Below are 26658 nucleotides of genomic sequence, written 5' to 3'. Positions count from 1 at the left end.
TTGGCCCAAAAAAATGAAAAAAATTCAGGCCCAAGTGAGGAGCCATTCGGCCATGGTCCATAAAAAGGATCCAAGCCCATGGAATTAAGTCATGTGGTCAATGAATAAAAGACCACTTAATCATCCAAATTCCATAGAACTTTCAAGAGAAAGAATAGGAGGAAAAACAAGAGAAAAACAAGAACAAAAAGAGGGCATTTCGGGTTTGGCCATAGAAAAATCACCCCTCAAAATCTTGCCTCTAAAATTATTTTCTTGTTGAATTCCTACTAAATTAAGTGTCCTCTACAACTTGGTGTAATTGTTTTGGAAGAAGGAGCACTTATTTCTTCAAGTTGACAACTTGTTCAAGTGAAGAAGTTTGTAGAAAAAGGTAAGAATCAATTCCTTTTTCTTATGTTATGAAGGTTTGTTTATGTTGTGGTATGTGGAAATGAGTAGAAATTATGGAAATAAGGAAGTTTGCAAAGTGGGTATGTATATATATATGTAGCCATGGGTGTATATATGTTGTATACATATATGAGTTGAATTTTATGTTGCATTCTAGTTGTGGTTATGATGGAAATTATATTGGGAATGAAAGTTGAATGAATTTTGGTTGAAGTTGGAATATAGATGATTATGTCACTTTAGAATAATTTTGTGATATTATGGAAATGAAGTTGTTAAGATGTGAATTATGATTATGGTTGATGAATTTGGAAGTTGGAAATTTGTTATGAAGTTGTATGCCAAAGATTTGATGTTTTGCATAAGTTATGATTTTGGCGGAAGATTGTATATCATGTATATCGAGTGTATATCTTAAGGAAAACGATATGAAATGTTTCTAGAACTATATGGTGATGATCATGATGGTTGTTGAATATGAAATTATTGATCTTAGTTGAAAGTTGGGTTGAATTGAAGATTATGTCAACTTGTGAGAAAAATGACTAGTTGAAGGATATTTGTGTTTTTAATGTTCATTGTTGATATTGTTGTTGTCGTTTGGGTTGTTGTTGATGATTTATAGCCGAGTTGAATTCTCGGGGTGTCATATGTATAGGGGAAGTGCTGCCGAAATTTCGGTAGCCAAATATGCTTAAAGTTGAAATAATGGCATTAATAATTCACAATTGGTAAACTTGACCAATTGCAGTTTTTCGACGAAACGGGAAGTGAGTTTGGAAAGGCTTAAGGAGCGCGAAAGGTATGTAAAGCAACCCCAATTCTTCCCTTGGCATGCCCCTAGTGTGTTAGGGTCGGATCCGGGCCTCGAAGGACCTCTTGGCCCTCGGAATCCGCAAGACAAAATTTCAGTTTTTCCTTCAGTAGAATTGAACCATTTTGATACGCTTTTTCTGAAATTATGCAATTTTGCTCTAAATTATTCAGAAAGTCATAGAATGTTTGTATAACCTTTTTAGGTGATACTATATGCTTAGAGGGCACAATTTGAGCCCGCCGCCTTGTTTGTCCCAAGGCGGGCCCGCTATTTACGGTTTTGCCCCTAATGTGTTAAAGCTTCCTTTTTAAGCGATTTTTGAAAGAAATGTTTTAATTACCCTACTAATCGCTTAACGAATATTATTTTAAATATTCTGTTAAATATTATAAATTATTTTGACACTCGGAATGACTTCGGGAAAGTTATACTTCTGTAATTTATTATGATATCCGAAATACATTTATTATGATTCCGTCCGACCCCATTGGATTTGTTTGTCTTTGATACGCTTCATCGAGTCTTTGAAAATATTTATTATATTTTTAAATTGCATTAGTCTCTCACTACTCCATTCGTGGATGTCCCAATGTTTCCCACACTGAGCCCGGGCCAGGATATGTTGTCAAGCGTAATTCTCTGCATTGTTCGCCGCGTCCCGATGTGAGGGGGCAGGTATACGCGTACATGGGTCTGTGGAGTATGATGTGCCATGTCCGCCTATTCTGATCTGATTTGTATGGCCATTTTGATATGACATTATATGATACGGGGCCACGCCCCTTTTCCTGATTCCTCTGTATAGTGGCACCAGCGTCGGGAGGGTGGCCACATTCTGTCTGCCGAGTCCCGTGTCAGGGACCGGATATGATATGATATGACATATGTTTCTGTACGCATTCTGTCTGTTTTGGAAATATGCATTTGACACTCTGGATTCTGTACTCATTTTCTGTAACCATTATGATTTGACTTCTGTGATTCCGCTTTACATATTCAGTACATATTTCGTACTGACCCCCTTCCTTCGGGGGCTGCGTTTTCATGCCGCGCAGCTACTGACGACAGGTTCGCTGATCCACACGTTTAGGATCCTATTTCTGCTATTTGGGGCGCTCTCTTCTACAGAGCCCATCTTTTGGTACAGTCTGTCACTGCTATCTGGATATGTACTTTGTTCAGGGTATGACGGGGCCCTGTCCCGTCTTATGATTATGATATGTTCTGTAGAGGTCTGTGGATACATCTGTGTGGGTTCTGTACATATGTTTGGGATATTCTGTTCTGTGATGGCCTTATCGGCCTATGTGTGCCAAGTCTGCTTTTCTGCTAAATTCTGTAGCGACCACTAATATTATTATTATATTATTATTCTGTTAATATGCTAATTTGGGGTATCGGGTACGTATAGGTGCCCAGCTCGGGCACTGGTCGCGGCCCACGGGATTGGGTCGTGACAAGTGTCATCGGTGTCATTGCAATTAAGCATTGAGGATTTTTTTAAGGTATCCTTACACAAATAGCTAGTCAGATTTACTGTTTACTTTTATTAGGCGATATACATAGATTATACGTTAACTACACACAATTATACACATATTATACCTCCACCAGCTATTTTTACTTTAAATGATTGGTGGGCGACTATTTAGGTTAATTCTTCTTTTTTTAATTTTCCATCTAGTGTTCGATATCCATAATAGAACCCGACTAATCCACATTCACGTCACGTAGGGCCCATTCGGAGTAAGCACTCTACCGAGAAAATTTCTATATCTAGAACTCAAAATCGAGACATCTGATTAAGGAAGAAACAGCTCTGCTACACCACATCCTTTGGCAGTAGAATTGAGGTTCATAAAAGCATTGTTTTTTTTTTGTTTTTGTTTTTTTTTTAATCGAGTAGAGGTGCTCAACTGGAAAAAAACCGAGCCGATTGAGGGACCGACTTTTAAAAGTAGATGCACGTATTAGGCTGTTTGCATAAAGTATAAAATAAAATAAAATAGAATAGAATAAAAGCAAAGCATGAAATTGATGGGCGTGTTGGCAAACAAGTAAGAATGTCAATGACAACAGAATTGCATCTGATACAGACATCAACAACATACCTAGTGAAATCCCACAAAATGGGGTGCAGGGAGGGTAGAATGAACGCAGACCTTAACCCTACCTGAATTTGATACAGACATCGTCCACCAGAATTTCATTTTCAGTAAAAAAAAAAAAAAAAAAAAAAAAACAGAAACGATACAATCGATCCACCTTATCAAACAATTCTTCATACATAAATCAGCTTCATAACTAAGTGTTTGCATAAGAAACTCATCCATGTTCCCGGACAAAATGCACACATATATACACGAACATGTAACACGGAGATGAGACCGACAACAATCTACCAGCGATTATTCACATGTGCTGGTATTCAGGATTAAACGCAATGGACTCCCTGTAAATCAGCTCCTTCATCTGTTCCTCCGTAAGGGCATGCTGTTCAAAGTCGAAGCTAAAAGGAGTCACACAAATGGGCTCGTCACTGATATCATGGAGCGATGTTAGGTAAGGATGTGCAAGTGCGTCTTCAACTGAAAAGAACGAAGTACAGAAAAAGGATCAGTATGTGGACCAATTAGTTATATAAGTATTCAACCTGTCGGATGCAAAAGGGCGATCTAATTGAAGCAGGGTAGCATTTTGTAAGCATGGAAAGAAGAGAATTACTATTAACCAATGAAAAGAACTAAACATTGAATACTAGCAAAATGCCATACTCAAACTCCTGCATAGCACTTGAAAGCAATACCGGTACATAAACTACAATTCATATCAGGCCGAGGAATCGACTCAGTATCCGCTAAAGAAGTGGTAGTAGCACTTTTCCTAAGAACCTGTAGCATTTACACCCTATATATAGCCCAAATTCCAAAATGAAAAAGTATAATAACATCTTTCCCTTTCTTTATAATAACATCTTTCCCTTTCTTGTCCTGATCCGCATATTTTAATTTTCTCTTCATTTGTGGCGATGCTCTCTCCATCTTTGGCAAGATATTTATCAGCGCCTCAATTATATGAAGTCTATTACGATCATCCAACACATTCTTCCACTTAATATAACAGAATGGAACCTCAGAGGATGTAGTCTAGTAGGTGCAACAACAGGACGTATCTTGGTGCGATTCTAGCATTTGCCACATGATTTCGGAACAAGACTAATAAATGCTAAACAAAGGTTAGCTTGTTTGGCTTGCAACACTGAACCTTTGGCTTTTTAAAGGTTATTGCTGCCCAATTAAATCACTAGTTTAGAAGCTCAGTTTCTTCTTTCTTCTGTTCAACAGGACAAATTTTCTAGCTAATTATTAACACATCATGATATCTACCATCTTCTGTTCAATAGCAATAACAAAAAGTAATTACTTGTAAATCGTTTAGCACGGGGCCGTAAGTAAGCCTTTGCAACTTTCATTAGCACAGAGCTTTAATGACTGGAATGCAGATTCCACGCTTTAGATTTTTCTTTTATTTAATAGCACAAATAAGGTCCACCGGTTCAATTCACCATCTGCGCTTTAATAGTTCTTTAGTTTCCCTTTAAGTGAGTAGCAGGGGTGTCACTCTTTGCATCCAAGTTCTTCATGATAATAAATAGGTGCACTTAATAAACAACAAAAGACGCAACAACACACATAGCTGATACCACCAAGAAGCATGTTTTCCAATAGCCTAACTAGGACAAACAGAAACACTGTGCACAATTTCCTCACAAACAGAAAACACTGTGCACCACTTTCATGTAAATACACAATATTCAAAGCGGGAGCTCCCTTTTCTCCATAAACAGTAAAAAGATTTACAGAGTGAGTTTCCTAACGAAAACGTATAGGAGAAAAGGATGGCCATGAATTGTGGCAGATAGCCTTCCACAAAAATATTTCTTTCATTCGTTTGGTCGTGATAGGTACCAAAGGGCCTTTTTACATTCACTTTGTAATAGAAAGAGTTCATTCCTTCGAAGTTCTGCTTTCTTTCCACTTGTACATACTTCTGCTTTGTCGTGCTTCATTTAGTATATTGCATCGGCTTCTTTACTTCTATTATTTCTTTTTCCGGACTGATTGGGTTTGCCTTTCTTTCTTTGAGCCGAGGGTCTACCAAAAATAGCCACTCTACCTCCCATGGTAGGGGTAAGGTCTGCGTACACTCTACCCTTCCCCAGACCCCACTTGTGGGATTACACTGGGTATGTTGTTGTTTCAGGGATCATCTTAATTTCATTTTTCCCCTTCCAAGCCATGTGGGAACCATTCTTTGAGTTGTCCAAATATTGAACTTGAAGGTGAATATACTTGTTTGGAAAGAAAGAAATCAGAGATGCCTTGAAGATAAACATAGTGACATACAGAAGCTAAAGATGAATGGTTTAGCTCTTTACTATTTGTGGTGTAAGCAGGAATGTCTAGTTGAAACAGCAGATATCTTTGATGTTTTGGACAATATGTAACTAGTAATATAGGAAGGCGCTTTTTTGCTATAATCTGTAATAGTTTGGTTGGGGGACTATACTTTTATGGTATAGTATACCTGTGGATATATAGAATGTTATCATTGTCAAAAAAAAATATACTTGTTTGGACATCATTGATGGGTTTACTTTGGAAGATATCTTCCTTATGAACTTTTTTGCTCTTGATGGTATTAGTGGGTTGGAATTCGAGAAGTGCAAATCCAAAGAAGAGAGTTATTTGATTTTTGACATAGATACTATTTGTCTGGGATTAAATGAAATAACTCCCTCTTTGGTTGATGTGAAGGTCTCTAATGAGGAACTGCCTTGTTTAGATGGAATTGAGGGTCCTAATGCTATTCCCAAGGACGATTTGGCTATAAATGAGAAGGGAAGTAAATGCTATTCCCTCTTTGGTATTAATTTTTTTACTTACCATATTTCTAGGTTTGAGGATGCATTTTGGCTAGGATTTGTTAATGCTTCTAGAAAAATGATTAAGAATGATCAATTTGAAGCTTGACGCGAATTTTATAAGCTTAAATGTGATAGTTCTTATTTTGGTGAACTAACTTACTTTCTTGGATTCTTTGTGAAGGTTCATCATTAAGGGCCTGTTTGGAAAGTCACCCAGGTAATTGGAATTGGGTGTAATTAAACAGTTTAGCTTGTTTGTTTGACCAAGTAATTACACTGTTAGGTGGGAATTGGGTGTAATTACACTCTCCAATTTCTTGGGTTTTTTTTTTTCGTTTGGGGGGGGGGGGGTTGTGATTACACCCTGTAATTACAGAGTTACTTTTTAGTTTGCTTATTTTTTATTTCTATCATTTTAATTTCTTTTGATTTTTAATTATTTTATTTATTTATATTATTTTAGTTTCTTTTTTATTTACACTTTTTAATTATTTTTATTTTTTAAAATATATTTTTCTTTTTATTATTTTCTTTCACATTGCATGTTGTTTGGATTTTTTGTGTCAAACATTTGAGTAATGTTATGGCATTATATTTATAATTTTTTTTTTTTTTGTCAAACATCCAATCCATGATGTTCTCACAAAAAAGGTGTTCTTTTAAGTTTTATAATTAATTAAAACTAAATATTATTAATTTGAAAAATATATATCAATTATTTTTTACAATATTAGTTACAAATATATGATTATTAATTAATATAATTTCAAGAAACAATGTGTTATTAAATAACCTATTAAATATCATTTATAAAGGCAAATATTTTTTAAATATTAATTTTAAATTTTTTATAATTAATTTTATTTTTAAATTAAACTAACTGTGTAATTACATTTGTGCAACCAAACAACAAGCTTGTAATTACACTGTAATTATGTTATGATAAACAAACATGTCGTCGTAATTACACTACTGTGTAATTACTAGGCTGTGCAATTACTACCCTAGTAATTACACCAATTCCAATTACCAGGTGGCTTTCCAAACAGGCCCTAAAGGAACTGCAAGGAAGGAAGAGTAAAGTCACCAACTTGGCATACAAGTGGGTTAAATGTTACCATACTTTTTTCAAGCTAAGATTGGCTTGTTTGAAATTTATGGGATTTCCAAAGCCACGGAGGTAAATCGCTTACCTTCAACTATAATGTTGCTCTTTGGAGCTATTTTGGGAACAATGTTCTTAGAAGTAGGTGATGGTACAAAGATTAGATTTTGGCACGACTAGTGGCTTGGCTACACCCCTGTCATGAACAGATTCTGAACTTCAGTCACATCAGGGTTAGTTCATTCCATTTAGGAGAAACCTCAGTGATTGGGAAATTGATGAATAAGCCCAACCCTCTCCTCCCTCCCACTGATCTCTCAAGCTGATTCCATCATCAGGAAAAAGTCTCATAATGGAATCATCTCTGTGAAAAGCTGTTATGCAGCCTTGACTAACCCCTCCCTGACCATGTCTCCTTGGAAGATTTTATGGAAGAATCTTGCTCCATACAAAATCAAATGTTTATCTTGGATCGTAGCTCATGAAAGATGCCTCACCATTGTTGATCTTCAAATGAGACGCAGCATTCTTTGTAACATATGCTATCCAGTGAAATCAAAAGCACGCCTAAGCACTTTGCCGCTCCGCGTGACCTCAAGCGAGGCGTACGTGTAGGAGGGTCCTTTACAATTCCTTTTTTATATTATAAGTTAGTCTGTCACAGTTTCCCAGACCATATTTATTGCAAATTGTCAGGGAAATATTTTAAGATTAATTGAGGAAGCGAATCAGACCCAAAACATTAAAAAAGAGAAGATCGATGGAAGTATAAGAAGGCCAAAGGAGTTGAAGCACTGCAACAGAAAAAGATACAATCAACCAAACCTGGGACAACTGCAGCGGAACAATCCTTTATTACAGGTCTTCTTCTTTCTCTCTTATCCTTTTTGTATTCGATCATTTTAATAAGAGATATAGACAACAAAGATCTCCATTAAGAAAAGTGTATTTGACTGAGTTGACGTTTTTCTATTTTTCCTTTCGGCTAAAGTGGATAAACTGGTAAAGTTGAAAATAAACGGGTTTGGTGCTGAAATTCTATATTTAGCCCTCTTTGTAGAAGTAAACGGGACACTTGTCCTTATTTCATGATTCACGGTGTCAACTTTTATAACTATCACTATATATGTAACACCTATAAAGAGACTACAACAACAACAACCCAGTGAAATCCCACATCTTGGGGTCTGGGGACCTATAAAGAGACTAAGAGAGGATAATAATAAAGATACAAATGGTGGACTAAACAATTTCCTAGAAGTCATGGCCATAGCGATGGAGCCTAGCGGTGTTCACCTTTATGTTCTTGTTGTATATCATTTGTAATAATTATAAGTGCATGTAAAATGCCTTACATATTATGTTTTGTTTTATTTCAGAATTAAAATGGCAAGGACCTGTCTACCTTATATTCTTGTTGTATATTATTATTTAAAAATTATTTGCATGCAAAATGCATTATATAAAATCATTTTTTAATTTTATTTCAGAATTAAAAATGACAGAGGACTGTCCAGCTTTATGTTCTTATTGTGTATTAGTATTTAAAAATTATACTCCAATTGCTTGAAAGATGCATTATATATATATATATATATAATCAGAATTAGAAATGGAAGAGGACTGGTGCAAAAGCAATCGAAGGGATCCTGGCGTATTTACAGTGTTATCAAAAGCGAAAAGCGCAAAAAAGTTCTAAGGTCAGCTGGGCCTTTAAGCGAAAAGCGCAAATAAAGCGTGCGCTTTAATGAAAAAAAGTGCAATGGTACAATAATACAAATATATACATATGTTTAGTCCAAGATTAATAATAATAAGCATGAATAGCAAATATATGGACAAAGAAATTGTAAAAATATTGCGATAAAGTGAAATATCTTAATCACTAGCCTCATCAAGAGAGGCTCATTGGCAAGGAAAAGTATGTCTTAGAGCCTTGATGATGACACTGAAGCGCACATAAAGCGAGCCAAAGCGCTCAACATGGTTTGAGCCTCGCTTTAGGGCTTAAGCGAGCTTAGAGCGCGCCTTTGATAACACTGGCGTATTATTTAAAGTTATAATTGCTTGCAAGATGCATTACATATTTTTTTTAATTTGCAGAATTAGAAATGGCCGAGGACTTGTCCATAGGCAATCAAAGGGATCCTGACACCAAAAATATAACAATTTGAAGGATCGTAATGACACTACAAGAGTCCCATGTAGTAATACATACAACAAGAATATACAGTAAACATGGCCTCAGCCATTTTAATTCTGAAATAAAACAAAAAATAATATAAGGCATTTTGCATGCAATTGTAATTGTTGAATAATGATATACAGCAAGAATATAAAGGTGAACACCACTGGGGTCCACCACTATGGTCATGACTTCTAAGAAATTGTTTAGTTCACCATTTGTATCTTTGTTATTATCCTCTCTTATTCTCTTTACAAGTGTTACATATATAGTGATAGTTATAAAAGTTGGCACCATGAATCATGAAATACTTCTACAAAATTTATACAAACAGGACTATATATACCAAACCCATTTATTTTCAACTTTACCAATGTATCCACCTTACCCGAAAGGAAAAATAGCAAAAAACCAAATCAGGGGAAAAAAAATTAACTCAGTCAAATACACATTTTTTAATGGAGAACTTTTTTTTTCCATATATCTTATTAAAAAGATCGAATAAAAAAATGACTATAGGAGAGAGAGGCATACAAAAAGGATAACAGAAAAAGAAACAGAGAAGAAGACCTGTGATAAAGGCTTATTCCGCTGCAGTTGTCCCAGGTTTATTTGAATTTGTCTTTTTCTGTTGCATTGCTTCAGCTCCTCTTGCCTTCTTATAATTCCGTCGATCTTCTCTTTTTTATTCTTTTGGGAACTCTGATTTGCTCCCTTAATTAATTTTTCCATATTTCCCTGGCTATTTGCCATAAATATGGTCTAGGAAATTGTGACAGACTAACCTATAATTTAAAAAAGGAACTTAAAGGGCCCTCTGATACGTGTGCCTCGCTTGAGGTCACGCGGAGCGGTGAAGTGCTTGTGTGCCTCGCTTTTGCTCTTAGGCGCACTTTTGATTTCAGTGGTTAAGACTTAAGATGATGATTTGATGAAATTATACTTCATTATAAGCAATATAGATTTACCATTTATGTGTCTATTATGTCCTCTAAATATTATATACACACACACATATCTTCATAGTGCGCTTTTTTCAGTGAAGCCCCTGCTTTAATTGTGCTTTGCACTTTAAGCTCCAACAGGGCTTTAGCACTTTTCGCTTTTGACAACATTGATGCTATCTTTGTGAAGAGGAGGCGGAATAACTCAATCGCCTCTTCTTAGATTGCAAGTTTACCCAACAGATTTGACATCTCTTTTTAATCATTTTGGGCTTGAAATGGTGTGTGCCAAAAAACCGCGTGGACTCACAATTCCTGCGGTTATTTGGTGGGTCATATAGCGAGAGAGGAATGCTAGAGCTTTTGAATACAAGAAGGACAACATTATTAATCTTAAGCTTAAATGTATATCCTTGCTTAGTTTTTGGTTCAGAAAAGCTCTGACTTATGTTTTAGAGCCAAAGGCGATTGTTGACTTTCTTTTTTTGATAAAGAGGCGATTGTTGACTTTCTTAGATTTTTATACACATTGTAAAGTTCTCTTTTGGATGTATTTTTCATCAGCACTTCCTTAATGTTGGTGTTTTGCTATATATCAAAAAAAAAACTTAAACGATAAAAAAAGTTCTTTAATGTTGTTATTTGATGCCATTCTTATATTGCGATGTTAAGTTTGAAACCCAAGGATGTTTTTAGATTGACATCTGTTTTTATCCCGGGGATACGAACTTGTGCGTAAGAGTTGTAAGCAACTTGGTTGATTCTTTTTTTGAAATTTAACTTGGTTGATTCTCTTACCTTAAATTTATGAAGGTACATTTGAATTGTGGTTTGAGAGATAAATTGGTCCACCTTGTTAAGGAAACTAACATTGATCTACGAGCTTTAATATTTAGATTTGTTAGTTTCTTTGATTCATTTTATGATTGTTTTCTTCATTTGAGCCAAGATTGTTTTCTTCATTTGAGCGAAGTACTTGATATCTTAGTTGAATGGTTGATTCTTGTAGATATTAGCTACATTTCAAGGGTGTCCTCTTTGATACATCTTCAAATGATATTGGGATTAAGATGGTACATGAACCATTTTATGTGGATTCTTTATCTTGCACAATTTGGGTTCTTGATTTATGAGTTGGATTGATCTACTTTGTTGATAATACCAATTTGGGCATATTAGTTTCATTTCATAGGCATATTGGTTACAGCATCTTGTATATATTTTATTCTCTTATGACACGTGAAAGAGTATTACTTGGATGAAAGATCTTTATTGATTATTTTGATGCTTGTCTTTATCACAAGAGTGCTTTTGGAGAAAATGTGGGAAAGTCTAGGATTAAAAGAATGCATGGTCATTTCATTGTTTCATTTTTACCATGTACATTTTTTACTTTTGATGGTTTCGTGATGTACTTATTCCCGTCCAAGTATTGCAAGGTTCGAATTCGTGAATTATTTTTTTTTTTTTTTGATAACCTATAAGATAATAATAATTAAAGGAGCTACAAATTCGAGGAGGGAGAATGACAACTTCCAAGATTTTCATCTTGGATATGGAAGCTCACGGGGATTTTGAAGATCAAGCCAAGAAGACTTGAAGGTCCACAATAGGCTAAAGTGGATTTCAAATGAAAGGTTTGTAAGAAACGACCAAATTGCATGTCTAGCCGGCATTAGTTGCATTGTAGCGATAGTCTTCTTACGTAAGGGCTATTTTTATGATAAATAGCTAGCTACTATAAATAGTAGAGTTTAGTTCCTTAGACTTTGACAAATGATGAATTGATGAATGCTTGTGAGCCTTAGGTTATCTTGTAGTTAGTAGAATGGGTAGAAACCCTGTGTTGCCTACCCTGACCTTGCCCTGGTTTGCAAGAGGAATCAATCCTCTTGAGGATCCAAATAGAATAGGTGCTTGTTCTTGATCGTTTAATCGAAGGTGATTAGATTTTATCCATCTCATTGTTGTCTATTTTGTTTAACTTGTGTTTAGCTTCTATCTTTACTTACTTTCTTTATTTTCAATTCTATGTTCTTGAGGTCGAAAGTTATCACATTCTTTCCTTTTTGTCTTCCCTAATTTGTTTGGTAATCTTCCCTTTTTTTTCTTTTTTCTTTTTTTTTTTTTTAAGATACACCAAAGGTGTACTTTCAGTAGTAATTACAAGTAGTAGTTACAGAAAGCAAAACCTACCACCTATAGCCCTATACACTATCTAGAATACTAGTTATATCCTCTGACTCTTAGGGGAATTCATGAATACACCAAAAATACAAAAACACTAGACAATTCATCTTCCATTTCTGGAAGGTGATACTTTTATCTTTAAAGCATCTTTGATGCCTCTCCTTCCATATTGTCCACCAGATGCAAGCTGGAACAATCTTCCATCTCTCTCTATGGCCTGACAAATTACCATCTCTGTTCCAGCATGCCACAACTTCAACTGTATTCCTTGGCATAGTCCAATTAAGCCCTCTCAAATTGATGAAGAACTGCCAAAGTTGTTCAGTCACTTTACAATGAAGGAAAAGATGATTTCTTGTTTCAGCTTCAGTTTCCCAAAATTAAAAAAAAAACCACCTGGAGCAAAGTTGTAAACCCCTTTTCATCACATTATCTTGTGTTAAAACAGCTTGTTTGGCCACTAACCATGTAAAACATGCCACTTTGTATGGAATTTTAACTTTCCGAATCATCTTCCATGGCCAGAAACCAAGTTGAGGACTGATGTTACTGATGCATTTATAGGCAGATTTGACTGAGAATCTACCTTGCTTATCCTTCAACCAAACTAAACTGTCCACCTCATTGGAGTAATCCTTGAACTGTTCAAGGGTGTTGTAAAATCCTATCAACCTTTCCACTTACCAATCATTGAGCATTCTCCTAAAGCTGAGGTTCCATCCTCGAATATCTCTAACTTCCAGGATTTTTGCCTTCTGCTGTTGATTCAGAATGTAAATATCAGGGAACAAACTCTTCAGGGATTATTGACCTGGTGATGTTTGGCCAAAAATGCATATATTTACCCATTATTGTCTCACATTTTAATACTTTAAATCATCTTTTGAGTATTAATTATATTATTTTGTGCTTAATATTATATTTAACTGTGTAGGAATAAAGCGGTGTGAAGATGAAGAGAGTTGGAGCAAAATTGAATAAAATGTGAGAAAAATAAAGGAAAAAAAAAAAAAAAAGAGGAGACAAGTGGGAAACATAATTATTACGTAATGATTAGTGCAAATGTGCAATTGAATTTTGTAGTAGTACTGGCAGCCAGAAATGAAGACCAACAACTGGAGACAAAGAAATTGGACGTGAGGCGGTGTTTTACTGCATTACACAGTGTGAAGGAAAGGGATTTTCGGAATTAAAAGTCTTCCCAATTTGTTTTGGACTCAGTTATTTTATATGGGTTTTTTTCTACACCTATAAATAATTCATTAGACAACGTTTTTACACAACTTTGAAAAAACTTGAAACCCTTAGTTCAGAACTTTTGACCTAGAGAGAGCTTGGAGCTGTCGTGGAGGCTGTAGTTACAGGGTTTTATCTTCTCTTCTCTGTAATACTTATTTTGACGATTTTATTCGGATGATTTGTTGTTTTTCTTCCATGTCTATGTGGAGCTAAACTCTTTAGTTCTAGGGTTTTGACACAACCATGAAAGTTGACGTTTGATTATCGTTTCTATCTATTAAATTTCCATATTTTTGGGTTGCTTATTTATTCTTGTGCTTAATTGTTAATTACTTGATCACTAATTAAACATTATCTGTGGCGTGTGAATTGAACTAGAGATAGGGAATTTGCATGCGTAATAAGAATAAATAGAGCTTGTTCGATTAATCGTTTCGCTAATAAGGATAGGGATATACCCTTTAGCCTTGTTTAGTTGAATATGGAGAAGTAAATGCGTTCTTGTTACCTCTGACGACCATAGGTATATAGGCGTTATAGTAGCATCTACAGGCTTGTGAGCAACTCGGAAGATACTCATAAAGTTAACATCAACCCGTCAACTAGTAACCCATAGGTAGAACGATTTGAAGACTCAACTGGATTGTTAGTGGTCATAGCCCTATATCTATCTCTTCTCCGATAAAAATCCGCTCTTTCTTGGTTGAAGTTCATTATTTGTTTTATTTTATTTTTAGTTAGTTAACAATTATATCTTGAGATTTTACTTCTTGCGTAGATAATTAGTATCGTTTAATTTAGTAAACAGTTAATCATAAGTCTCTGTGGGTACGATATCTGGACTTAAAAATCCTATATTAATTGTACGATCGCGTATACTACTATACTTGCGTGTGCGTTTGGGAGAACACCTACCCAGACATCATTCCAGAAAGATGTCTTCCCACCATTGCCTACTTTTATCTTTGAATTGTGCCATAGTCTAGGCCACTGGTTCCTGATAGTTCTCCCCAGCCCAACACCATATGGATTCTTTACTTCCTTTGTTATCCACTGAGTTTCCATCCTATATCTGGTCATAATCGTTTCTTTCCATAAGGATTGTTCCTCTGAAGCAAATCTCCATAACCATTTCTGCAGAAGGCTCTGATTCTGTAACCTCAAGTTCTTAATTCCCAATCCACCCCGCTGCTTGCTAGTGATAACTGTACACCAATTTACGAGGTGATGCTTCTTTGTCTCGCAGTTTCCTTGCCATAAGAAATTCCTTCTCAAGGTGTCCAGCTTCTTTATGACCTCAACTGGCATGGGGAATAAAGGCATCATGTAGGTTGGCAAGGCAACTAGTACACTGTTGATCAAAGTTACTCTACCTCCGAGTGAGAGATACTGACTCTTACCAATTTCTTCTCACATTTCTCCAACACTGCATTCCAAATATTCATGGATTTACTCTTTGCCCCCAGTGGCATGCCAAGGTATGTAGTGGGTAAAACTCCTACTTTTCCTCCCAGAATGTTGGCCAGCCTATTGATACCTGGAACTTCATTGACTGGATACACAAAACTACTCTCCCAATTGATGTGGAGCCCAGAAATAGCTTCAAAAAGGATAAAGATAACTCTTAGCTGCTTCAGTTGATCACTCTCTGCATCACAAAAAACTAGTGTATCATCAGCGTATAAAAGGTGGGAAATTCAGGGACCTTGAATGTCACCAGCATTGACCTTGAAATCCCTGATCTTGTTGTTTATTTGAGCTGTTTTCAACATGTCACAGAGTCCTCCCATTGCCAAAATAAAGAGAAAAGGGGATAAAGGATCCCCTTGTCTCAATCCTCTCTCAGAAGAGAAAAAACCAGAAGGTGAACCATTGATCAAGACAGAGAACTTGACTGTACTGGCACAAAACTTTATCCACTTGATCCACCTGCGACCAAAGCCCATGTTCTCCAAAGTTTTCCACAGATAATCCCAATTAAGAGGATCATAAGCCTTTTCTACGTCTAGCTTGCATAGAATCCCAGGAACCTTGGAGATCTTTCTCACATCCACACATTCATTTGCTATCAAATTAGCATCCATGATTTCTATATTTAGAAACTACATAATCTATATATTCTCCTTTTACCTTTGAGAACATGACATGAATATTTGGAGATCCCACAGATCCTTGGTACAATGAATATTTTTTATATTTTATGTGTATTTAACGTATGTGTCAAAATCCTTTCTTTCTTAAAATCCACGTCCACTCAAACTATATCGAACAATTTGGGATAAAGGGAGTAGCATCCAAACTAAGTCCATCAAGGAATGGATACAGTAACTCCTTTGCCACGATGCAGATAATATATCAAGAGAATGGAGCACATACCCTATTCACTAACATGGCAAATACTAACTACGAGGATGATGTGCATGTCAAAGCAACGTGTGTTAGTGAGAGATACTGGCAAGTGAATGCCCTTTTTCTTACTATGTACGATCTCTTGCAAGAAAACATGTGGATCTTGTACACATTAAGGAAATAGTGCAAGATGCAGATAGACAAATGATTAATGCAGCTAGGAGAGAAACTTGTCTCAAACTTCGCACCTGTTATTCTCGTTCTCGGATCAAATGTCAACATTTTCTCGACAAGATCAATAGCAGCTGGGTTTACATGTGGGAACTTTTCAGTAAATGATTGTCGACGGTAAAGAGGAAGTTGTCGGATGTATCGTTTTGCATTCTCATTTAAAAACTCCATTTCAGCCTCTGAAGGAGTACCAATCAACTGCAAGAAGTTTCGGGCACCAGAATAATTTAAGTAAAAGTAATCATATTTATGAATTTGAGCATGAAGTAAGATACTAAGAGAGATTTGGGGTCATTACTATGAAAAACTATATATTTATATTACAAAAAAACAAAAAAAAAAAACAATCATGCATTGATCACTTTGTTAATAACTGGAGAGGAAAGAGAGTGGCAGGTTAATATGTTCTCCTTTTTAAGATAAAATAATACATATGTGCATAACACTCGCTGAGAAGAAAACATAGTCGATTACATGTAATTCTTGATGTCTAGAGACGCAGCTGTTCAAAAATAAAACTACATTCTGTCTATGCCTTCTCCTTCTGGTTTCCTAGATCTACAATTTTATGTTTCTTTTCGCTTTTAGATGGATTTCGACAAAACAGCTAGTGCCAAAAAGGTGAAACAGGAAAAACGAGATAAACGAACAAAAACTTAGTAAACTCGTTTCTTTAGTGTAAGGGGGGAAGGGGTAGATAGTGAACAATAGATACCTCCATAATAAGACGCAGCTGGTGTACATGATCTCTGCCAGGGAATAGGGGTTTTCTGTCCATCAGTTCCATGAAGATGCAACCCACTGACCATACATCAATTGCTGCGGTATAGTCAGATGAATTTAACAACAGCTCAGGTGGACGATACCATCTTGTCACAACATATTCGGTCATAAAGTCAGTTTCAGAAGTGACACGAGCTAGCCCAAAATCACATATCTTTAAATCACAGTTGGCATTCAAGAGAAGATTGCTAGGCTTTAAGTCTCTGTGCAAAACATTTGCAGAATGTATGTATTTCAACCCACGGAGGATCTGATACAAGAAATGCTGCACCCAAATGTAGAAGTATTTAGTTTTAGTCAGACAAATTTTGACACGATAATGCATTATAATCTAACTAGCACAATATACGCTTATTAACATTAGGGGTGTTCATGAAAAACCAAAAAATCAAATCAAATCAAATCGAAAATCAAACCAAGCCGACATATTATTTTACTTGGTTGGTTTGATTTCCAACCGATAATATTAGGTTTGGTTCTGTAGTTTTAAAAAAATCCGAACCAAATTTCTTTTGTATAAGTTGTATAGACATATTCGTGGTGTTTGTTTAAGTTTTCTATTCTTCTATATTAAAGTTGTGAAGTGGAAGAGAAAATAAGAGAGAACTCTGCTTGATCATTCCCTCAAGCTAATGGGGTTTAAATAACTATTTTTACATGTTCTACAAGGAAAGGAAAACAACACCTAATTACAATAGGAGTAAATTAGGGCTACAAACTATATTTACATATACTCTAGAATATTCACAAAGATTGCAACACTACCCCACTAGCTGGTGTATACAATTATATGTACCAAGCTTGCTACATATACAACGTGTTTGAGAACTGGCTAGGGACTTGGTGAATATGTCTGCGAGCTGATCATTTGATCGCATGAACTCTGTGATGATGTCTCCTCAGAGTGGAACACTGGATTCAATAAAATGTGAAGTCCAACCTCATTATCTTTCAAAAGTTCCATTTCTTGAATCATTCCAAATCTCAACTCCTCAGTAGGTGATTGATCTATATGAGTTCACATGTCGCCATGCCATAGCTCGATATTATGCTTCTGCACTCTATCTAGCAACCACATTTTGTTTCTTACTTTTCCAAGACACTAAATTTCCCCCAGCTAGAACACAATATCCAGAAGTGGATCGTCTGTCAAAGGGTGACCATGCCCAATCTGCATCCGTATCCAATAATTTTCTCATGTCCACGGTCTTCGTAAACAAGTCCTTTACAAGGAGCAGGCTTTATCTATCGAAGAATGAGTATAGCTACAATCGAATGACCGTCACAAGCAGAATCCATGAACTGACTTACTAAACTAACTGGGAAGGTAATGTCGGGTCGAGTCACAGTGAGATAATACCATTTTCCTACCAGCCTCCTATATCTTCCAGGATCACTAAGAGGCTCCCCCGGCCTGGTAGGAGCTTAACATTTGGATCTATTGTAGTATCAATAGCTTACAACAGGTCATTCCTATCTCCTCAGGAATACAAGTGCACAGAAATTTGAAAAGAAGCATCGTTTAAGAAGTAACCATAGAAACGAACGAACCCACTATTTCTTTTATTTACTAGATTTTTGATACCTGGGAAAAACAATTTCTTATTATTTCGCAGTGAAATATCCGCATGGTAAAGACAATATCTCTCTATGAGGGGAAAGCTGAAACTCATCAATAGTTTGTTGGATAGCACATCCCTACATACCTGATGTCCCTTACTCCAATCGCCAACAAAATAGCTAAGCAGTTGGACAAGATCAGGAGAACCTACTATTGGAAGGAGGCAGCAAAGAACATAAATATAATCTAACAAAATGGTCAAAGGTCATGATGCCAAAAAAGCTAGAAAAGTCACGGCAATAGGGATCTTTCCATTCAAAACAAATACATGCTGATGAAATGGATGTGGAGATACAACTAGGAGGAGAATTCGTTACGGAAAGAGGTGGACAGGACTCAACATGGCCTCCCAAACCGCTAATGTACCAAGTTGTCCAGGAATCCACATAGAGTTGGTCCACAAGATAAGAAAATTCAAGAGTGAATTTTCCAGAATTCCTATTTCAAATAGGGCAATGGCACCCACATAAAGTTCTGGAAAGACAACGGGTAAAAAGTTCCATCCTACTGTTGATTTTCCAGGCCTCTATTAGAAGCTCATGATGAGGACTCCACCAACTCTCAGAATCGGCAAGACAGTTGTCGGAACATTCATTTCAGGAGGAACATGCAAGACTGGGAACTACAACAACTTCTTAATTTGCTTGCCAAATTTGAACGTTTCTTAGTCTGCGAAAAATTCAGATGATAATTTAAGTCTAGGGATGGCCTTTACACTGTGAAAGAAGGCTACTCTCATATGTGATCCATCAATGATATCACTGATAGATGGGCTTGAAATATTTTTGGAAGACTAATTACCTGTTTCAATTGAATAGTCCTGAATGAAGTATGTCTAACCAAGATAATCTCAGCAGAAGAAGCATTCAGGTGGTCAATAGACGTTTCATGTGCCTACAGCAGTCAGAAACCAACAAACATCTCTTTCTTCACTGCCCAATTACAACAGATATATGGTGAATGTTCCTTTCCATCTTTGGTTTAAGTTGGGCGATGCCACAGAACATCAAGGATGCCTATGAAAGCTGGTCTTCATGGAAAGTTGATAAATCCATCAAGAAAGTTCGACAAATGATCTCTGCATGTTTTTGTGGTGTGTTCTGACAGAAAGGAAACACAGAGGTTTGGTGAAGTATCAACTCCTGATGTCCTTTATGGCTGTATAGTTGGCATATTTTGGAACCTGTAAATTGCCCTATTAACTTTTTGGACTTTATCAGCTCCTTATCTTTAGACCATCTTCTTTTGTATGTAGGGTTGTCTCTGTCTTTATGTACTTCCTCTTTGTACTACTTGCATCTTCTTAATGTCTTAAATGAAATTCCCTTACTTTTCTTTTGAGAATGGTAACAGTGAAATTCCCTTACTTCATAGGAAAAAATTAATATAAGAGTATCCAACATACTGTCATCAGCAGTAAAGTAAAAATGGTCTTGGAAATGACTGCAAAAAGTTAGGAATTCCTGTAATGTTTTTGTATTTTAGCTCCATTAGTAGATATGTCTACCCTAGAACTTGAAGCTTTGAATGAATACTTCTAACTCATTTTTTTATTTTATTGATTATTTAATATGTTTTTTGATACCAAAAAGGAAACCCTCATATAAAGGTATAAACAAAGACTAGAAAGTTTCAGATAAAAATATAATTATCTAAATTGAGCAGCCAGTAATCTATGAGGAGATTCTCAAGAGCCTTATAGAATTTTACAAAAAAAAAAAAAAAAAAAAAAACCCAAAAGCTCCACAAATTCATATGGATGCATCTGCAATCTCTTCAAACACTCTTAGCTTCTTTCTTTCATATGGTCCACAAGAGTGCCACTGTGGCCACTTCCCAAGCTCTACTCCTCCTTTTCCTCTTGAATTGGACACTACCGGACATTGTCCATTCAAATCAAACAGATTACTCCATACCCAATAAGCCATTTGATAACAAAGAAATAAGCGGTTCACATCTAATAGGCTAATTGAAATTATTAGGTCTAGAAAATTAATTCTCATTTGTTATGAGACTGGCAAGTTTAATCTAGTAAGCCGGCACTATGGCATACCGTAGGAATGGAATGTTAACATAAGCCCATTTACCAAAATGCCACATGTCTGAGGTAGACGAGCGTTTTATTCCAACGCATAATTTGTAATTGCCAAAATTTGGGTACGACAAAACCACAGAGCAAACTTAGTTGGAAAGAGTCAAACTAGACTGAAGGGGCTTGCACTAGGGACTTCCGATAGATTGGATAGAATGCAACACTTCGACCAAAAAACTGAATTAACCATTCTAATATCTAAATGTTGGACAACTGCTACCGCAGACTGCATAATCGGAATGTTTCGACCTTACATACACTAATTCAGCTTTCCACTCACTAAATATAAAAACGTGCATTCTTGGAGGACTCTTCCTGCAATTTGTCTCGTCTTCTCTAATTTAGGAGAGAGCTTAGATATGTGATGACTTGTACCCTCATTGCTAGCCTTAGCACTCTTCCAGTAAATCTACTTGTCTCTAAAATTTTCATCATGGACCTCATTGTGGATGGTTTCCTCTAGCTCCTCTCCTAGGAATTTAATGTTATATCTTGAAGTCCAATAAATCTAACGTGATTCGGTTATCTTAAACCTTGAGAATTCTTTGTTGCATGTATTCTACAATGGTTCAGTTCTTTGTATAGAACTTAACATGAGTATGTAACTTAAACTTGTCTACTGAATCGTTAATAGGTCTCTAAGGGACTTTGGAGGATTTTACTAAGTTAATACACCAATAATATACTCGTCCAACATGAGCATATCAACATAAAGGAAGAATCCATGGAACAGTAGCCTTATTCTTTAGTTGTTTTCAGTAAGTTGACTACATTATTCCACTGAGGTAAACCTACACGGAAAGTAAATCTTACAACAAAACATACACTTCTCGTAGAAAGTGCATAACATCTCAGGCTAGACAGAATTCTCAATCTAAAAGTTATCTCAAGCCAACTGAAAGCTACTTTAAGTTCTATCCTTCCATGAGCATTATTTCGTGAGAATAGAAGCCAAACGAGATTCCATATCTCATATTACTTCACAGAAGTGCAACGTGTACAGCATAAAAGAATCTCCATTTCTCAACAAGAGATTTTCCTTCCCCGTTCTTAAAAGCTAGGAACCAAATTTGTGGCCACACGTTGCTCTGACCAAAATTAGATCATTTAAATTCCTTTTAGATCATTTAAAAGGAAGGGGGATTGGGCATAAAAAATGTGAAATCCCAGAATCAAAGTTTGATGGTGAAATGGTTATGGAGATTTGCTAGTGATGAAGAATCTTTATGGAAAGAGGTGATCAAAGAAAAGTATGACATAGAAGGTAAATGGACAACCAAGACTGTGGAGGGTCCTTATGGGGTCAGTCTGTGTAAGTCAATCAGGAACCTGTGGCCTAAACTCATGAACAAGGTAAGCTTTAAAGTTGGAAATGGCATGAAGATATCTTTTTGGGAGCATAAATGGCTAGGTCAAGGAGCTCTGAAACAACTCTTTCCAGATCTGCATATTTTATCTCAGCAGCAACATGCAACAATTGGGGAGATATGGAGCAGCCAAGGATGAAAATTGATCTTTAGAAGATGCTTGAGTGATTGGGAAATAGATAGGCTGACAGAATTCCTCAAAACTCTAGAGCTATTCACAGGAACCACAACTTCCGAGGATAGCATCAAGTGGCAAGGAAATAATCAAGGAAAATTCTCAGTCAGATCAGCCTACAAAGAATTCAACCTTTTCAACAATCAGATCAGGTGTTTGTCTTGGAAGATGCCATGGAAAGTCAAAGTTCCCTATAAAGTATCTTGTTTTACATGGCTACTAGCTAGAGGAAAAGCACTCACACTGGACAATCTTTGTAAGAGAGGTCATCATCTATGTTCCAGTTGTTCCAGTTGTTTTCTATGTGGTGAGGAACCTGAGACAATTAATCATCTATTGTTGCACTGTAAACTGACTGAACAACTATGGAGGATGTTCCTCAATTATAGGGGGATTCTCTGGACCATGCCAAGTAAGATAGTTGATGTGCTAGCATGCTCGAACAGAGAAGGCAGTAATGCAATTCAGGAAATGAGATGGAAGATTATTCCAGCTTGCATTTGGTGGACAATTTGGGAAGAGAGAAACCAAAGATGTTTTGAAGACAAAGCCAACCATTTCCAGAAGATTAAAATGAAGTGTTTAGGGCTGTTCTACTTTTGGTGTAAAGGCATAGGTTTAGAAGATAATGAATCAATCTCTGATGTATTAGAATCCTTGTGAGATGACACAGGATCAGATGCTTACCCTTTTGTAATCTGTAATTAGGGGGACTACACAGTTTTGTGTAGTCTCTATATATATAAATATACAAATATGTTACCTTCTCAGGAAAAAAAAAATTGTCAAGCTTCACTAGCTCAAACATGATGTTAGTTGCACGCCAGTCAAAACAATTCTTCCAAGGAGACAAAACAAGATGTGTGGTTTAAATAACAAAAATGGCGAAAATGATCCGAAACATGAGAATTATATTTTTCATCCACTCTTTTTTTAACCAGAAAAAGGAGGAAAAAAGAAGAAAAGAAACAAGCTTTGAGAAACATATTGGGTACTCAGACTTTAGTGTTTCTAAATAGCTGTCTGAAGAAAATAAATGTTCTAACTAGAACCTGGCAGTGCTCCTCAGATAAACCCTGATTCGAGCGAATAATTTGATGGAGATCAGTATCCATAAGCTCATACGCATTATAAACATCATTAAAGGCTTCTCTCTGTGGTGGTGGAATTATATCTCTAATCGCAACAATCTGCAATGACAGATATCACATTAGCCAACAGCAAAAACTGGTATACTCATTTTCCTTTCTAAATAGCCTCCTCAAATATCTTGAACACATCTATATCCAAATAGATGCAATTTAAAGAGAGAGAAATACAATTCGTCCTGAATATATTAGATGAAATCAATTCCATACTTACATACATGAACACCGTCAGACATGTTAAGGTACCATGGCATTAAGCAAAGAACAAAATTATATATCTTACCATTTCAGAGAAGAAACAAATTATATATGCCCATTCTCTCCGCAATAGGTCAATGTAATATTCTGTTATTATTAATTAAGTTAATACATTGAGTTAACTAAATTCGAGCAAGTGATTACATTCAAGACCTAATCTTTCTAATTTCCAGATTCATCTGAAAAATAAGCTAGAACAGTTAAACTTACTCAGTTCAAAAGAATTTTCGAAATGACAGAAATGACTCACTGACGTTTTCATGATCCATATGCCGAAGAAGCTTGATCTCTCTCAAAGTCCTCTTGGCATCAATCTTGTTATCAAAAGCATTAGCAATTTTCTTTATTGCTACATGCTCATTTGTCTCCGAGTTCAAAGCAGAACTAGACACATTCAATCATTCAAAAAAAGTCAAAATTCTTAATCAACAAAAATATCCAAGAAAACCCAAAAAAGTACCTTACAAGTACAAAATTAAGAAATAGCCGAGAAAGGAAAGGGTATTTCAAATTAGTAGAAAGTAACCAAAAGGGTATAATGGAAAAAAAATCACCAAACAAACAAAAGTTAAAAACTTTAATCAACAAAGCAACCAAAAAGATGACTAGAAAAAAAAAGGGGGTATATGCAAAAATTAACCAAAAGGGTATAAAGAAAACTTGGATATTTTCAAAAATATACAGTTTTTGAAAATATTTACACCACGCAGCCTAATATACACCATTATACAATATTATACAGCATTATACCTGGGGGGAAAGTGTTATACATAATGTATCAACCTGGTATAAACTGTATAATAGTGTATAAAAGGTGTTTATACATAAATATGGGCTACATCGGGTGTTTATACACAAAGTATGGGCTACATAGCGTAAATATTTTCAAAAATAGACATAGATCGTAATTTTCCCAAGAAAAAACTCATCAAGCCAACAAAAAATCAAAATCTCTAATCAACAAAAAAAAAAGATTAGAAAAAACAAAAAAAGGTATCATATATGCAGAAAATAACCAGCATAACAACGACCTCACCAAACAAACAAAAGTCAAAATCTTTAATCAAAAAAGCATCAAAGGGATCCAAAACAATTAGTATTGGGAAAAAAGAAACAAAAGGGTATATGCAAAAAATAACCAAAAGGGCATATGAAAAAACTCACTAAACAAACAAAAGTCAAAATCTTTAATGTAAAAGCATCAAAGCAACCAAAAAAATGATTATAAAAAAAAAGAAAAAAATTAGGTAAGCAAAGAAAAGAACTCACCAAACAATACCATAAGCACCTTTACCAATAGGCATAATAGGAGGTTTATACTTAGCAGTTACTTCAAATACGTTACCAAATATATTATATTGAATAAACCTCCCACCGTGACTCAACGTCGCCGGAATATTCTCTATTCCCCCCACCGCATGCGGCGGCGCAGGTGGTGGTGTTGCATCAGACATCATCGTATCTCGTTGCTGCCCTGAACCATCCATATCTCTTTTGTCAGAAAATTCAAGAATCAATAATTTGGAAAGAAGGGTTATTAGTACTTTTGTTATTTGTTTTGTATGTATGTATGTATGTATATGTGAATTTTTGTGTGTGTGTGTGTTGGGAAAGTGGAGTTGATGGAAGTCAAAACAGATCTCAATCAAAGATGACCATGAGATGGAAATGGAATTACACCTATTTTATCTTTTCTCTAACTCCCACATGTTTAATTTGTTTTCTTTTTTATTTTCTTCGATATACTGAGCTATTTTTCTGCTGTTAAAGAACCTAAAATATTCATCCTTTCATTTCTTAAATAGTTTCAAGTAGCCACGTCCTAGTGGTCCAAAGCATGAATCATCTGCCAGCTTCAAAAGATTCACCAGCATTGCTAATATTATGCTAACGAGAAACCAAATTTCTAATGGCAAATTCAAGGCAATACACATAACAGAACGGCAAACAAAATCCTTTTTAACGACAATAAACTCGAGCATCTATTGTCAAACTATCAAAGGGAGGAAACAAGTAACTTTAAGAGTCTGTGAGCCTCCTTTTTTTTTCGCCCCATAAAAATGTTTTTTTTTTTAGTATTATCTAACAAAATTCTTTTATTGATTTAAAGCAAAACAACAAACTAAAAGCTATTACAAAATTCTTAGACGTCGATCCAATATAAATTGCTAAAATATGACATAAAAATTAAAAACTACAACAGATTTGCAAAGCATCCACAAAGTCTTCATTCAGTGTGATTTTTGTGTCCTGATTCTCAAATATGGAATTTGAAATTTGTCAGTGTTGATCAATCTCCTTCCTGCTGCTGGTAACTCTCCAAAAGTCCTTGCCTGTATAATAGCCGTGATTTCCTAAGCCATGTTAGCCAAACAGTCTACTAATTGGTTTCCTTCTCTGAAAATATGTTGAATCTGAGCTTGACAAGCAATCAAATCCTTTTGTATGTCTTCAACCATGTCAATCAATTCCAAAGGTGGTTTCTTATGCCTCTGAATAATTTGTTGCAATACTTTAGAAAGAGTTTCTATACTCCAAAGAGTTGATTAGTTCTGCAATATTGAAGAGCTCTTTTGATTGCAACAACTTCTGCCTCCATGTTTGTTGTCATCTGGATTTCCTCTACCTATGCATATTGAGATCTCCCTGCTGATTTATGATACAATAAGCATATGAGCTTCTACCTAGACTCCCTTTTCTAGCTCCATCTGTATTACGTTTCACTGTTGCTACTGATGGTAGTTTCCACAAAACCTTAGCATATAACAACTTAGCCTTATACGATGACAAATATTGTAACATATTATGACATTCTACATGTAAGTTGTATAAGC

General features: G+C 35.7%; 1 protein-coding gene across 1 annotated transcript; it reads right to left on the bottom strand.

Annotated features, from left to right (window-relative positions):
- Positions 1 to 3221: 3221 nt before the first annotated feature.
- Positions 3222 to 25599, bottom strand: LOC132636079 (mitogen-activated protein kinase homolog NTF4-like). The gene is made up of 6 exons (XM_060352751.1): positions 25094 to 25599; positions 24079 to 24208; positions 23471 to 23608; positions 17096 to 17428; positions 16398 to 16578; positions 3222 to 3798 (listed from the first exon to the last, which is right to left on the bottom strand). The coding sequence occupies exons 1-6, from the start codon at positions 25309 to 25311 to the stop codon at positions 3623 to 3625; spliced, it is 1176 nt and encodes a 391-aa protein (XP_060208734.1). The 5' UTR covers positions 25312 to 25599; the 3' UTR covers positions 3222 to 3622.
- Between the last annotated feature and the right edge of the window lie 1059 nt (positions 25600 to 26658).

This window comes from Lycium barbarum, chromosome 4 (assembly GCF_019175385.1).
Source record: "Lycium barbarum isolate Lr01 chromosome 4, ASM1917538v2, whole genome shotgun sequence".
Lineage (NCBI taxonomy): Eukaryota > Viridiplantae > Streptophyta > Magnoliopsida > Solanales > Solanaceae > Lycium > Lycium barbarum.
The sequence above is the reverse complement of the archived record's forward strand: the minus strand, read 5'-3'. Positions and strand labels throughout refer to the sequence as shown.

Coding starts and splice junctions, on each gene's coding strand:
- LOC132636079 (XM_060352751.1), bottom strand. CDS start 25,311: ATGGATGGTTCAGGGCAGCAACGAGATACGATGATGTCTGATGCAACA. Junction 24,209..25,093: donor GGTGCTTATGGTATTGTTTG/GTGAGTTCTTTT, acceptor GAATGTGTCTAG/TTCTGCTTTGAACTCGGAGA. Junction 3,799..16,397: donor TCCGAGAACGAGAATAACAG/GTGCGAAGTTTG, acceptor CGTTCTTTTCAG/TTGAAGACGCACTTGCACAT.